Raw genomic sequence first — 16,907 nt, 5'->3', positions numbered from 1 at the left:
CCTCTCTTGCAGAGTCTGCCACTTGAGTTTATTAAACATCTCCGTAACGCTATCACGGTTACCAAATAACCCTGTGACGAAACGCGCCGCTCTTCTTTGGATCTTCTCTATCTCCTCCGTCAGACCGATCTGGTACGGATCCCACACTGATGAGCAATACTCAAGTATAGGTCGAACGAGTGTTTTGTAAGCCACCTCCTTTGTTGACGGACTACATTTTCTAAGCACTCTCCCAATGAATCTCAACCTGGTACCCGCCTTACCAACAATTAATTTTATATGATCATTCCACTTCAAATCGTTCCGCACGCATACTCCCAGATATTTTACAGAAGTAACTGCTACCAGTGTTTGTTCTGCTATCATATAATCATACAACAAAGGATCCTTCTTTCTATGTATTCGCAATACATTACATTTGTCTATGTTAAGGGTCAGTTGCCACTCCCTGCACCAAGTGCCTATCCGCTGCAGATCTTCCTGCATTTCGCTACAATTATCTAATGCTGCAACTTCTCTGTATACTACAGCATCATCCGCGAAAAGCCGCATGGAACTTCCGACACTATGTACTAGGTCATTTATATATATTGTGAAAAGCAATGGTCCCATAACACTCCCCTGTGGCACGCCAGAGGTTACTTTAACGTCTGTAGACGTCTCTCCATTGATAACAACATCCTGTGTTCTGTTTGCTAAAAACTCTTCAATCCAGCCACACAGCTGGTCTGATATTCCGTAGGCTCTTACTTTGTTTATCAGGCGACAGTGCGGAACTGTATCGAACGCCTTCCGGAAGTCAAGAAAAATGTTTATGTAATTCAGTTTATTTACCCAGTACATAATGCTTTCGTAAAGAAAGTAAACAACTCCAACCTCTGTTTTGCGTAATAGTAAAATTAAATTGTCAATAGATGGCGACTTTTAAATTCTGAACATCGACGTTTACGACCGATATCGCGTGACGTACTCCACTTCCGTAAGAAATCTAAACAACTACAACAATTGTCGTGAATGTTAGTTAAACATTTTGTCAATAGATGGCATCTTCTTCAATGGCTTTATAAAAATGTCTTAAAAATTAAGTTTTTTTTAACGAATACAGTAACTTTAAGCTAATAGCGTATTTTTCGTTGTTAGTGATGAACTAAATCTTGAAAATGATGCCTCAGTAATTATTTTTGACTAAGAAATACGGGACGATGTATGGGATACCGAAAAATACTGAGAAATAATATATATGACCGGTTAGAAATATTGGAGTTCGCATATATGCAGTTACCTTAGTATTCTTACCTATCGCAACCAATATAAAGAGGAAATACAGGCAGATTCCAAAACCCGAGTAATTTCTATGTGACATAGTTGTGATTGCTTTAATCTTAGTATCAGATACAAATTGTGTGCGTACAATACAGAATTTTATCTTGAAGGTGGCATATATGTAGTATTTAAAAGTTTGACACAATTGTCCTCATATACATCAGTAATCTTGAAGCGAAACGAAAACAATCTGTGACATTATAACAACGCAAACGTAAGTTAAATATGAGGTATTTGCACTTAAGATTGCTGGTATAATCGCTCGAACTAGATAAAAGTAAATTCCATTTTGGAGAGAAGATCTGATTATTTTCAAAGTACAGGAATTAACCTTCGCATTCTGTTGTGTACATAGTTCCGCGTAGTCAGCGCGTACACAACTTTCCCACTAGAGCGCGCCCCGCTAAGCACAACAGCGCAGGCGCAGCGCTCGTCCGTCTCTGCACTACGAGATGGCGCTGCCTTAAAGACGGACCAAATTCTGCTTCCGCCGATCCGCGTATTAATATGTAACGCAGCCAATGAGATTGCTGCTAACGTAGAACCTTTTCTCCTCGCGGATCACACTCGCGCAGTGATACCTGAACGCACGAGGTATTATAACGAGTGTACAGACCTCCGATCAGTCAGTCTGCATTAGTCTGTACCAGTCTGCATTAGTCTGTACCAGACTCAAATGACTCTGAGCGCTATGGGACTTAACTGCTATGGTCATCAGTCCCCAGTCTGTACCAGTCTGCATTTGTTTGCTCTAGTCTGCACCAGTTTGGATTAGTCAGTACCAGTCTATAGTCAAGTTTCAGTTTGCGCCTAATAAGAGTATCATATTCCTGTACATAGCAATGTAGAGAAATGTATCAGAGATATGTGAGAATAAGATTAACGTGCCAAGACCAAAGGAACTTCAGATTGTCAATTTTATATAGCATCCAGAATCAGGTTACGTAAGGTTTATGCTGGTTACTATTTTAATAAATGTGTGTGAAAATTAATCAAGTTCTGTTTAATGTTGGTCACCGTCAATCTGCTACTGCAAGCGTGCAAGTGGCATTTCTGTCGTCTGACCTAACGGCAGAAGATAAACACACCACGATAAGACCACGAGACACATTGCTGACACTCGCCTACTTCGTTAGAGCGACAAGTCAAACAATCTGATGGTGTATGTACCGAAGGTCTTACAGTACGCACACCACACATCCCATCATAATGTCCAGGGCACCATCATGAATCGCGGTGACTTCGTGTAATAATTGTCTTTGAATAGATGTGTCATTTTTGTTCCATCCATTGTATACTTCTTTCAATTACCTTCTGTACTATGTTAAGCATATTGTAGCAGTTCTTTCTAAGTATGGTGTAAGTTTCATCGAGCTATGATATCTGGCAGTGATACGTCATACGAAAACTACTTTCGTCCTTACGTTTTGCACACGTTTGTATAATTATTGCGAATCGAAGTTCGTCATCAGCCCGAAATGTTTTGACCGAAACCTCTCTGTGATGACGTAACTGGAGATGATCTCTGACGAGAGTCTAAACATGTAATCCAAATAAACATAGAAAGGTTATCCAGGCGGTGTTCCTCCTTATTTGTTGTAATATGGAGTTCATATATTGTTGACTTCCTAATCTGATTTCCGAAGGAGCATTTCCTGGTTCTTATCAGTTAATTTATGTTGATGTGAAGTAGCGACGGAGACATAATGTATTCCTCCCTAACTTACAATAACGGCTATCCCATTGCATCATAGTGTGCTTCATCCCGCGTGGTGGCCGGATTGAGTAAGGTGCCTAACCACATCTTCTTGCTTCTGCCCAGATAGCGTGGTATTGGACCTCCACTTCAAGCACTACATATCGCTCTGCTGACTTGCCCAATTACAACTGTGTCTTGTATCAAAGCAGAAGGAGCCCAGCTCTTCGTCCTGTCACGTGTATCTTCCATGTTATTTCACGACTCGCAAAATCTCACCGTCTGTTTGAGCATTTTCGAACAGAATTCCACGTATTGCGAACCAGCGGCCACAGTTTTACTGTCAGAAAAATGAAAACATGAGGTACTAGCACGTCGTAGACTTACGAGAGATATGAAGCAAATTGTGAAGCAGTAACATCATCTGTGACACCAACGGATGGTGTTTTAGGTGCTGCTGGTAAGATGCTGCGATGCTGAAGCTGTCCTCGCCATAATACAGCATGACGGGGCACAGAAGAGTACGGTAACTTTCCTACTGCTCTTGTAGTGTGTAGCTTCACTATGTCTCTCTCAGCTACTGTGTTGTTGTTATCGTGCACTCACACAGGCTTCTACTAAGCACCCAGTCACAACCTCTTCTCCGCCAAAAGCCTATGTTCAGGAAGCATTAACTACACTCATGCTCAAAAATTTAGGATAATGCTGATACAAGGTGAAACAACGCTCTGGTGGGCTGTTTGTGGGTTTAAATCACCTCGGGGTATGACCATGAGGTGCATTTGACCTGCGGTCGTCGCACGGTGGCGCTGGCAGCAGTCCACATACGCAGAGGTGTGCTGGTGAATGTCAGAGTGTGGTGCAGCGAGTAAGTGTGAAGACGTTTTCAGACGTCCTAATGGTAACTGTGTGTTGAAACTGGCTCAAAGAACACATATTGATGACGTTATGAGGGGCAGAAAACTAGAGCGACTGAAGGCTGGTGAAACACAGCAGGTCGTAGCATGGGCCTCCGTGTGCCACAAACTGTGATCTCAAGATTATAGCAACGATCTCAGCAGACAGGAAACGCGCCCAGGCGCTACAGTACGGCACGTCCACAGTGTACAACACCACAAGATGACCGATATCTCACCATCAGTAGTGCAGGCAGCCGTGCTCGGGACATTACCGCACCCACTGGAACTATTGTCTCCAGACACCCAGTCTACAGACAACTGAACAAACATGGTTTATTCGCCCGGAAACCTGCAAGGTGTATTCCACTGACCCCTGCTCACAGGACAGCCCTTAAAGCCTGGTGTCAAGAACAGAGTACATGGTCATTTGAACAGTGGTCCCAGGTTATGTTCACGGACGATTCCAGGTATAGTCTGAACAGTGAATTCTCTCCGGGTTTTCATATGGCGTGAACCAGGAACCAGATACCAGCCCCTTAATGTCCTTGGAAGGGACCTGTATGGAAGTCGTGGTTTGATGGTGTGGGGTGGGATTATGATTGGTGCACGTACAGCCGTGCATGTCTTTGACAGTGGAACTGTAACAGGTCAGGTGTATCGGGACGTCATTTTGCACCAGTATGTCCCCATTTTCAGGGGTGCAGTGGGTCCCACCTTCCTCCTGATGGATGATAACGCACGACCCCACACAGCTGCCATCCTGGAGGAGTACCTTGAAACAGAAGATATCAGGCGAATGGAGTGGCCTGCCTGTACTCCAGACCTAAACCCCATAGAGCACGTCTGGGATGTCTCGGTCGACGTATCGCTGCACGTCTTCAAACCCCTACGACACTTCGGGAGCTCCGACAGGCACTGATGCAGGAATGGGAGGCTATACCCCAGCAGCTGCTCGACCACCTGATCCAGAGTATGCCAACCTGTAGTGTAGCCTGTATACTTGTGCGTGGTAATCATATCCATATTGATGTGTGGGTACACGCGCAGGAAACAGTGGCGTTTTGTTGCACATGTGTTTCGCGACGGTTTTCTCAGCTTATCACAAATACCGTGGACTTACAGATCTGTGTCGTGTGTGTCTCATATGTGCGTATGGTATTAGCGCTAGTTTTGTGTAGTGCCACGTTGTGTGGCACCACATTCTACAATTACCCTTAATTTATGAGCATTTTCAGGGGTGCAGTGGGTCCCACCTTCCTCCTGATGGATGATAACGCACGACCCCACACAGCTGCCATCCTGGAGGAGTACCTTGAAACAGAAGATGCTGGTGCATTAATAAAGGTAATCGATGCATGGTCTCCTCTCCATGTTCTAGAATAACACTTGTAATCTCCAGAAAAGCTTCGCACATTATTCGTATCTTTCTAGCGCTCGTGTAAAACGGACGTTCTCATAATTGCAGGGTAGGCGTGTTCTTGCAAGAAATCTGCGTGTTAACCTTATGAACCAGTGCCGATATTACTCTGCCATCGCGTCTAGACGCTTCCGGACAGTCATGTGCCGCAACACCGGAAAGTCGGCCATGTTTCCTCTCAGTGCTTCCGCGCATACACCCTCCTCTGGTGCATAATTCAAGCTTACGTTAGCTCATGAAATCAGTCACAAACAACCAGAATGTTCAGTAATCACCACTAAGGTGGAATGAAGCGGAACGGGTCGTGGAATACACCTACCTTCCACGCTACAGTGTCCTCGATGGTTCTGGTATTAATATTACACTGAAACACTTAGGTGAAGTACCTTGAACGGCTTCTTTTCCACATTATTTTCCGCAGTTTTTACTGTCAACACCAGCAAACGCTTTTTCGACATACACAAAAGCCAGTTGTTGAATTCACGCCATTTTTTTAACCTATATCTCGCTCGCAATAGGAAATAATCTTGACGACTTTAATTTTGACAATGACGAGCACTGCTGCTGAAGATGGTGCAATTTGATTAGCTCCTAGCTCCACATCATCTTGGTGATTATACGTCACAGAGCTTCATTACACAGAGCCTGCGCCAAGCATCCGCGAGTGCACGTCTCCATTCCGTAGCCACTTAAACGAGAGAAAGAATCTCGCCACACCGTTTCCATAGAATATCGGTTTATAGAGATTCTGGTCGTATGTGAAGTACGTTAGCGGCAAGAAACAATCAATGTCTTCTCTGTGCGATAGCAACTGAAATACTATCGAAGACAGTGCTGCCAAAGCAGAGTTACTGAACACAGTCTTCCGAAATGCCTTCTCAAAAGAAGACGAAGTAAATATTCCAGAATTCGAATCGTGGCCGCCAACATGAGTAACGTAGAAGTAAACATCCTCGGATCAGTGAAGCAACTTAAGATCACTTAATAAAAGCAAGTCTTCTGGTCCAGACTGTACACCAATTACGTTACTTTCGGACTATGCTGGTGCATTAGCTCCATACTTAGCAATCATATACAACAGTTCGCTCGTCGAATGATCAGTACGCAAAGACTGGAAAGTTGAACAGGTCACACCAATATTCAAGAAAGGCAGTAGGGATAATGCACTATACAGGCCCATATCGTTAACGTCGATATGCAGCAGGATTTTGAACATATATTGTGTTCGAACATTATGAATTGCCTCGAAGAAAACGGTCTATTGACACACAACCAACATGCGTTTAGAAAACATAGTTCCTGTGAAACCAAACCAGCTCTTTATTCACATGAAGTGTTGAGTGCTATTGACACGGGCTTTCAGATCGATTTCGTATTTCTGGATTTCCGGAAGGCTTTTGACACGGTACCACACAAGCGGCTCGTAGCGAAATTGCGGCTTATGGAATTTCGTCTCAGTTATGTGACTGGATTTTTGATTTCCTGTCAGAGAGGTCACAGTTCGTAGTAACTGACGGAAAGTCATCGAGTAAAACAGAAGTGATTTCTGGCGTTCCCCAAGGTAGTGTTGTAGGCCCTTTGCTGTTCCTTATCCATGTAAACGATTTGGGAGACAATCTGAGCAGCTCTCTTAGGTTTTTTGCAGATGAAGTTGCTGTTTATCGACTAATAAAGTCATCATAAGATCAAAACAACCTGCAAAACGATTTAGAAAAGATATCTGAATGGTGTGAAAAGTGTCAGTTGACCCTAAATAACGAAAAGTGTGAGGTCATCCACGTAAGTGCTAAAAGAAAGCTCGTTACACGATAAATCCGTCAAATCTAAAAGCTGTAAATTCATCTAAATACCTAGGTATTAGACTTACGAGCAACTTAAATTGGAAGGAACACACAGAAAATGTTGTGGGGAAGGCTGACCAAAGACTGCGTTTTATTGGCAGGACACTTAGAGAATGTAACAGACCTACTAATTAGACTGCCTACACTACGCTTGACCGTCCTCTCTTAGAATACTGCTGTGCGGTGTGGGATCCTTACCAGATAGGGCTGACGGAGTACATCGAAAAAGTTCAAAGAAAGGCAGCACGTATTGTATTTTGTATTATCGCGAAATATGGGAGAGAGTGTCACAGAAATGATACAGGATTTGGGGTGGACATCATTAAAAGAAAGGCGTTTTTGGTTGCGGCGGAATCTTCTCACGATATTCCAATCACCAACTTCCTCCTCCGAAGGCGAAAATATTTTGTTGACACCGACCTACATAGGGAGGAACGACCTCCACGATAAAATAAGGGAAATCAGAGCTCGTACGGAAAGATATAGGTCTTCATTATTTCCGCGCGCTATACGAGATTGGAATAATAGAGAATTGTGAAGGAGGTTCGATGAACCGTCAGCCAGGCACTTAAATGTGATTTGCAGAGTATCCATGTAGATGTAAATGCAGATATATTATAAAGTTATTCTTGATACATTTTGATTCTAATAGTTTCTGATACGCTTCATCTTTTTTCTTCCTACATCTACATTTACATTCATACACCGCATGGCGGAGGGTAAGCTGCCCCACTACTAGTCCTTTCCTTTCCTGTTCCACTCACTAAAAGAGCGAGGGAAAAGAGACTACCTATATGCAACCGTACGAGTCCTGATTTCCCCTATTTTCGTCATCCTTACGCGAAATGTACGCAGTTGGCAGCAGAACCTCACTGCAGTCAGCTCCAGATGCCGGTTCTCTAAATGTTCTTTTGTGTTGCGCGAACAGGACGCCGTCTTCCCTCTAGGGAAGTGTCTCTGTACTACTTGCTTGCTGATCGAAGCTACAGGCAACGTAGCCAGCAGTCCTCCTCTGAATTATTTCGGCGTCTTCCTTCAATCCGACCTGGTGGGGATCCCAAGCACTCGATCATGACTCAATAAAGGGTCATACTGATGTTCTACACGCGTTCTCTTTTACGGATGTCCGCCTTCTTAAGTGACTGGTCAGCGCGTGTAACTGCCATGCAGTAGACACGGGTTCGATTTCCGGCCAGATTGGAGTTTTTCTCCGCTCGGGGACGTGGTGCTGAGTTGGCCTCCACATTAGTTCATCATTAACACGCAAGTTTCCCAATGTGGGGAACCACCCCTGGTGTGGTCTCCCGGAAATCAACGCCATACGATCATTTCATTTCCTTTACAGATGAACCACACTCGCCCAAGACCACCCTGGACACTGCTAACGTAGCATTATACCATTATGGGATTCGTTTCCCTGATGTTGTTGTCTTCAGTCCTGAGACTGGTTTGATGCAGCTCTTCATGCTACTCTATCCTGTGCAAGCTTCTTCTTCTCCCAGTACTTACTGCAACCTACATCCTTCTGAATCTGCTTAGTGTATTCATCTCTTGGTCTCCCTCTACGATTTTTGCCCTCCACGCTGCCCTCCAATGCGAAACTTGTGATCCCTTGATGCCTCAGAACATGCCCTACCAACCGGTCCCTTCTTCTTGTCAAGTTGTGCCACAAAATCCTCTTCTCCCCAATTCTATTCAATACCTCCTCATTAGTTATGTGATCTACCTATCTAATCTTCAGCATTCTTCTATAGCACCACATTTCGAAAGCTTCTATTCTCTTCTTGTCCAAACTATTTATCGTCCATGTTTCACTTCCATACATGGTTACACTCCATACAAATACTTTCAGAAACGACTACCTGACACTTAAATCAATACTCGATGTTAACAAATTTCTCTTCTTCAGAAACGCTTTCCTTGCCATTGCCAGTCTACATTTTATATCCTCTCTACTTCGACCATCATCAGTTATTTTGCTCTCCAAATAGCAAAACTCTCATGTCCTAATCTAATTCCCTCAGCATCACCCGACTTAATTCGACTACATTCCATTATCCTCGTTTTGCTTTTGTTGATGTTCATCTTATATCCTCCTTTCAAGACACTCTCCATTCCGTTCAACTGCTCTTCCAAGTCCTTTGCTGTCTCTGACAGAATTACAATGTCATCGGCTAACCTCAACGTTTTTATTTCTTCTCCATGGACTTTAATACCTACTCCGAATTTTTCTTTTGTTTCCTTTACTGCTTGCTCAGTATACAGATTGAATAACATCGGGGACAGGCTACAACCCTGTTTCACTCCCTTCCCAACCGCTGCTTCCCTTTCATGCCCCTCGACTCTTATAACTGCCGTCTGATTTCTGTACAAATTGTAAATAGCCTTTCACTCCATGTATTTAACCCCTGCCACCTTTAGAATTTGAAAGAGAGTATTCCAGTCAACATTGTCAAATCTTTCTCTAAGTCTACAAATGCTAGAAACATAGGTTTGCTTTCCTTAATCTATTTTCTAAGATAAGTCGTAGGGTCAGTATTGCCTCACGTGTTCCAACATTCCTGCGGAATCCAAACTGATCTTCCCCGAGGTCGGCTTCTACCAGTTTTTCCATTCGTCTGTAAAGAATTCGCGTTAGTATTTTGCAGCTGTGACTTATTAAACTGATAGTTCGGTAATTTTCACATCTGTCAACACTTGCTTTCTTTGGGATTGGAATTATTATATTCTTCTTGAAGTCTGAGGGTATTTAGCCGGTCTCATACATCTTGCTCACCAGATGGTAGAGTTTTGTCAGGACTGGCTCTCCCAAGGCCGTCAATAGTTCCAATGGAATGTTGTCTACTCCCAGGGCCTTGTTTCGACTCAGGTCTTTCAGTGCTCTGTCAAACTCTTCACGCAGTATCGTATCTCCCATTTCATCTTCATCTACATCCTCTTCCATTTACACAATATTGTCCTCAAGTACATCGCCCTTGTATAGACCCTCTATACACTCCTTCCACCTTTCTGCTTTCCCTTCTATGCTTAGAACTGGGTTTCCATCAAAAGCTCTTGATATTCAAGCAAGTGGTTCTCCTTTCTCCAAAGGTTTCTTTAATTTTCCTGTAAGCAGTATCAATCTTACCCCTAGTGAGATAAGCCTCTGCATCCTTACATTTGTCATCTAGCCATCCCTGCTTAGCCATTTTGCACTTCCTGTCGATCTCATTTTGCCTGCTTCATTTACGGCGTTTTTATATTTTCTCCTTTCATCAATTAAGTTCAGTATTTCTTCTGTTACCCAAGGATTTCTACTAGCCCTCGTCTTTTTACCTACTTGATCCTTTGCTGCCTTCACTACTTCATCCCTCAGGGCTACCCATTCTTCTTCTACTGTATTTAATTTCCCCCATTCCTGTCATATGTTCTCTTATTCTCTCCCTGAGACACTGTACAACCTCTGGTTTAGTCAGTTTATCCAGGTCCCATCTCCTTAAATTCCCATCTTTTTGCAGTTTCTTCAGTTTTAATCTACAGTTCATAACCAATAGATTGTGGTCAGAGTCCACATCCGCCCCTGGAAATGTCTTACAATTTAAAACCTAGTTTCTAAATCTCTGTCTTACCATTATACAATCTATCTGATACCTTCTAGTATCTCCAGGATTCTTCCATGTATACAACCTTCTTTTATGATTCTTGAACCAAGTGTTAGCTATGATTAAATTATGCTCTGTGCAAAATTCTACCAGGTGGCTTCCTCTTTCATGTCTCTCCCCCAATGCATATTCACCGACTATGTTTCCTTCTCTCCCTTTTCCTACACTCGAATTCCAGTCACCCATGACTATTAAATTTTCGTCTCCCTTCACTACCTAAATAATTTCTTTTATCTCATCATACATTTCATCAATTTCTTCATCATCTGCAGAGCTAGTTGGCATATAAACTTGTACTACTGTAGTAGGCATGGGCTTCGTGTCTATCTTGGCCACAATAATGCGTTCACTATGCTGTTGGTAGTAGCTTACCCGCTCTCCTATTTTTTTATTCATTATTAAACCTACTCCTGCATTACCCCTATTTGATTTTGTATTTATAACCCTGTGTTCACCTGACCAAAAGTATTGCTCCTCCTGCCACCGAACTTCACTAATTCCCACTATATATAACTTCAACCTATCCATTTCCGTTTTCAAATTGTCTAACCTGCCTGTCCGATTAAGGGATCTGACATTCCACGCTCCGATCCGTAGAACGCCAGTTTTCTTTCTCCTGATAACGACGTCCTCTTGAGTAGTCCCCGCCCGGAGATCCGAATGGGGGACTATTTTACCTCCGGAATATTTTACCCAAGAGGACGCCATAATCATTTAACCATACAGTAAAGCTGCATGCCCTCGGGAAAAATTACAGCCGCAGTTTCCCCTTGCTTTCAGCCGTTCGCAGTACCAGCACAGCAAGGCCATTTTGGTTAGTGTTGCAAGGCCAGATCAGTCAATCATCCAGACTGTTGCCCGTGCAACTACTGAAAAGGCTGCTGCCCCTCTTCAGGAACCACACGTTTGTCTGGCCTCTCAACAGATACCCCTCCGTTGTGGTTGCACCTACGGTACGGCCACCTGTATCGCTGAGGCACGCAAGCCTCCCCACCAACGGCAAGGTCCATGGTTAAAGGGTGGTGGGGGGGGGGGGGGTGGGAGGATAACGTTCTGGGTTCTAATATTGAAGAAGTCTTGGAGGCTCTCCTATAGCTGGGGGCCTATTCCACATCCTCGTACCTTCGTTAACAGTCTGCAGTGACGCACCTTGTCAAATGATTTCCAGAAATCTAGGAATGTAGAATGTGCCTCTTGCCTTTCATCCTCGGTTCGCAGTATACCATCTGGGAAAAGGGCAAGCTCAGTTACACACGAGCGATGTTCTCTAAATCCTTGCTATCTGCTGACAGAAGCTTTCAAAAATTGGTTCAAATGGCTCTGAGCATTATGGGACTCAACTTCTGAGCTCATTAGTCCCCTAAGTAACCTAAGGACATCACACACATCCATTCCCGAAGCAGGATTCGAACCTGCAACCGTAGCGGTCTCATGGTTCCAGACTGTAGCGCCTAGAACCGCACGGCCACTCCGACCGGCACAGAAGCTTTCCGTCTCAAGGTAGTTTACTACATTGAAACTGAGAACATGTTCAAGAATTCTGCAGCAAACAGGTAAGGATGCTGGTCTTTTATTTTGCTGGTCCGTTTTACCGTTGTTGTAGACAGGAAGCACATGCTGTTTTTCCCAGTCGCTCGAGACTTTTCGCTGAGTAAGAGATTCGCGATAAATGAAGGCTGCGTAACTGTTCATTTCCGTACTCTCTATAAAACCGAATTGGGATTCCATACGGACCAGGCACCTTATTTTTTATCAAATCTTTCAGGGCGTTCTCTATACCAGGGATGTCTATTTCCGTGTCCCCCGTACTGGAATCTGGGTGTCACTCAAACGACGGTATGTTTGTACGATCCTCTTCAGTGAATGATTTCTTAAACGCGAAATTTAAAACTTCATTTTTCCTTTTGCTGTCTTCTATTGACAAATCAAAGTGGTCAATGAGTGACTGCATAGAAGTATTCGCCCCTCATAGTGATATTACGTAAGACAACAACTTTCTCGGGTTCTCTACGAGATGGATCGATATTTTACGGACGCACGAATTTCTAGTAACTTTTACCTGCTGCCATCTGCGCTTTCTTCTTTGAACCGAGAGTTCAAGTTTCTGCTTCCTCAGCATTTCCCAAATTTTGTTATAAAACCACTCGTCACATACTTGTCCATAGCGCGGTTTACTATCCGTTCCGATTTCTCCCACAGTTCCTCGTCGTCCATCATATAGGAATTAAATTATGTCCATTCATTGCTTAAGTAGGATGCTACCACCGGTATATCTTCTATTTCTAGCAAAATTACTCTTCCAGCTTTCTTGACTGACTTATTAGCAATCCTCGCAATGATGACATCACAGTTACTAAATCCTGTCTCCGTACCGACGTCTTCTACAAGGACAGCCCTGTTCCTTAAGTCGAAATGCACAGAAAAAGACACTTCATTCAACCATAACACTTCTTATGATACTACTAGAACTTAGCTTGATAACAAGTACACTTGTGACTACGTTTTCTTCCACCTGTACGCCTCATTTTAATAACAGAATTTATTTTATTTATTTCTTGAATTTATGGTATGTAAGTGGGAATGCAAGTATGATCTGGAAGTGCCATATCTAAGTCTCAAGGGGCACGTGACACCTTTTTTCATATTCGCCCGCGCGTTTTGGCGCTTCTTTGGCCTGCTCGTTCGTGTAGTTGGTACCAAACCATTAAATCTTCTTTGGGGTAATGCTGTTGCTATAAAGACTTCGTGCTTATAGTGGTAAGTAACTGAGAAACTATGAATTTTATGAATGAGCTGATAGATTGTAGTTATTTCAGTTTTTAAAATTAACAAATCACTAATAATTAGGGCGTTTTGCTTCAGAGTTAAAATTAAGTTAATGACGTTTGCAGATAGCACTGTAGTAATTACAGCGGGCGTACGATGAACAACATTAATAATCTCCGGATGTAAATGGTTTGTCGATTCAGTCAATTACTGTGGGTAGATTTTACCAGTCCATAGACTGGCGTCAAAACGCTCGTCGGAAATTCTGTATGGCAGGAAGGACGCCGATAGAGTTCAATCTAGGGCGTGTCAATAAAATCCTCATTTATTAGCTTTAGAAAAGCACCCATTCGGCGAGTAATTGGCCAAAGCCGGTCCAGTGAGGTGCGACCTAAACGAGATTGATGGAGTTGCTCTGCGACGCATTGCTGGCGACTCATTGATACAAATCGGCAAACACGAACCATCGCTACCAGCTAGTTACATCGGGGGATTCCGTTGCTGTCAAGCAAAAGAACGCATTATGCAACCTCATCTTAGCAAATAAAAAAGTATTTCGCTTGAGACGTATTTGAAATAAAGAATAAGTGTACATTACTTACAACCATATAGGCGTCACCAATCGTCTCCACTTTGTAGACGTCGTAATTCTCGATAGTGGAGTCGAAACACGTATAGAGATCATTCAGGAAGTCAACCACCTAGAAAAGGAAAGCATTCAGTAAATTGTCTTCACCTGAGAGGAAAGCTGAACTGAACTTTAAAAGAAAGCTATATGAATTTCAGAGGGAGAACAAATGTCACAATTCGATATGAATCACAATATTGTGACGGTTTGTGGAAATATAACATTCTAATCCTTCATAAGGAGAACATAAACTAAAAGTTTTTACATACAAGTATATAATATGATATTTGATCAAATCAAATATCACATACTAACCAACCACATTCAATTATTATTATTAGTATATCGTGATGTGTTAGCCTCATCTAAGAAAACGCCACGGAGAGAGAAACGTTATCTTAGGGAACCTGTGTCTTATCACCTGTCACGAAACTGTTTAATATGCCTTCTCATTCCGCATCGTAACGTGTAAGTACTTCGATAATTTTGCGGACTTTTGATGCATCGTGAAAGGCGAGTTTCTGCAACTTCTGTCATTATAATGAAAAGTCGTCCCTACACCCTTATACCAACGACACCATTGACGCACAACTCCTTCGCTTATTATATTCAGTCGGTACACAGGGCAAGAAATGTGGAAATTCTTTGACTTTTTTGCCTCTAAGAACAGCATTACAGAATAGATTTCATAACTGATGTGATTTACAGTTGAAAACGACTACTGCACGCGAGCAATGTCGTAGCTCGAAGCGAACTGAAATAGTGGGTGGGTGTAGTCTAGTGACTGTTCCGTTCCCGCCATTACTCCCAACGCTACACGAAAACAAAGAGCGCTTTCCGCATAATCCTCGTAATACTATGGTCCATCCGTGCGATTTAAAAACGTGAGACTTGAATAGGATATAATAATAAGTCAACGCACCAATTATTCGTCTGTTTCATGGCTATGAGATGCAATAGAATTAAATGTGTTCCATAAAATTACAAAATGCAGTACTGAATCCTTTTGAATAGCAATCTTTGTGGCGACGTACCTACGAAAATGTGGGGAGATGACGTTGTGAATAATATGTGAAATAGCATACAAATGTAATAACAATTTCATGTATCACTGAGTAACACAGTGAATACACAGTAAGTTTTAAAATATTGGTAGAAGTCTTATGCATTTCGTTTCCAATGATGTAAGATTTTGGAAATCACTGTTAAGAACAGAGATGTTCCAAGGTTTCAGAGAGTCTGATGTACTAGTACTGAAAGTTTTAACTATGTGTATGTGTAGTTTTGGGGAAATAGCTGTTCGTAAGAAAGGACAAGAATTATAAAAGGTAGCATAAAAAGAAAAGGTATGAATCACTTTAATTTTTCATTTAATCTACTGTGTGAATAGTTGTTTTGTTAAAGCACACTATTGCAAGTGGCAAGCATAGACAGTAACCACACTGTTTTAAACACCACAGTATACAAAATAAACAGGCGGTACTAAAGTCGGAACTTAACTACAAATAGAAGCTTTTCTTCATTTTATGCGGTTGTTTTCATCGACATTAAATATCTGTATTCCTTTGGCCATTATCGCAAGGTTATTCTTTTCTTCTTCTTGAAGAAGGCTAAGCCTAGTCTCTGCAGCCACAGCTTCCTCTCTTCAACAGTTCTCATCATCTCCATGTACGAAGAACATCCAATCTCACCGATTAAAGTTTTTAAATATGATATTTTTGGTTGTCCTCTCGCTTTCTTTCCTACGATTGTGCCTTCGAAAATGTTTTTTTGGAAGTATATCGTGTCTATGTGTCCAAAGGTATAACTATGATACCTACAAATTAGCTAGGAAAAAGAAGATATAAACATTTTCATTATATGCAAGGTACACCATAAACCTTCACTCGGTTTGAATTTCCGCATAATCCGTAAATTTTCCTTCGTTATGGAAGCATATAGGTCACTGAAACTGCGAGTAGGTATCCCTCGCATTCCCGTGAATTGGTTCAAAATCCTGAAACCGCTCGTCCTTTGAGTTATGAGGATAGCATGAATTCCTTTGGGAACGTATTAGATGAATATGAGGAGGAAGTGTTTGATGACTATTATCTTATTATGAGAAAATACTGGTGCACAAAAACGCTACTGTGGACCGGGAAACAACTCTAGATAATAAACACCATTGCAGGTCCCATATACTCGAAGCAGATTGTTGATGACCGCTACAAACTGAATAAATAAATAAATACTGTTAGTACAGGAAAATTTAGATTACCGATTTGTTCTGATAAAGTGCCACTTGTTCACCCGTCCGGATAGCCGCGCTCTTTATTTCGCCGCTTCCGGGATTCGGAGAAGCACGCCGGCTCCGGATATAATTCTCACCGAGTACGGAGGTTTAAAGACGAAGGCATGTGTGCCGGCCAACCTGGATGTGGGATTTAGGTTTCACACGTCTGACTGTGTGGATATCGGATTGATACTCGTGTCCCGCCTTATTTACACGAATCGCAAACATTTAGAAAACGTTCGCACTTTTCACATAACGCTAGACGAACACAGTTGCGGTGGGCCTCTCTATTCTAGTTGCTTGCTGATCCCGTGAACATACGAAGTAAAGGCCAGGACGAAGAAAAAGAAGAACAGTTTCAGTTGTTTCCAGTGCAAAAATGCAGTCCCGGTATATATCGTTCCGATTGTGTGTGTCCAATAGC

At 42.5% G+C, this 16,907-nt stretch overlaps 1 protein-coding gene across 1 annotated transcript in view; it reads right to left on the bottom strand.

Moving 5' to 3' along the window:
- The window catches only part of LOC126416031 (guanylate cyclase 32E), an 809,394-nt gene that overhangs the window by 68,487 nt on the left and 724,000 nt on the right, over positions 1–16,907 (bottom strand). The window contains exon 20 of the mRNA XM_050083488.1: positions 14,186–14,284. Within this exon, the coding sequence (XP_049939445.1) occupies positions 14,186–14,284 (99 nt within the window). The remainder of the gene's footprint in view (positions 1–14,185; positions 14,285–16,907) is intronic.

The sequence above is a fragment of the Schistocerca serialis genome, chromosome 1 (assembly GCF_023864345.2).
Source record: "Schistocerca serialis cubense isolate TAMUIC-IGC-003099 chromosome 1, iqSchSeri2.2, whole genome shotgun sequence".
In the NCBI taxonomy this organism is placed as follows: Eukaryota; Metazoa; Arthropoda; class Insecta; order Orthoptera; family Acrididae; genus Schistocerca; species Schistocerca serialis.
The sequence above is the reverse complement of the archived record's forward strand: the minus strand, read 5'-3'. Positions and strand labels throughout refer to the sequence as shown.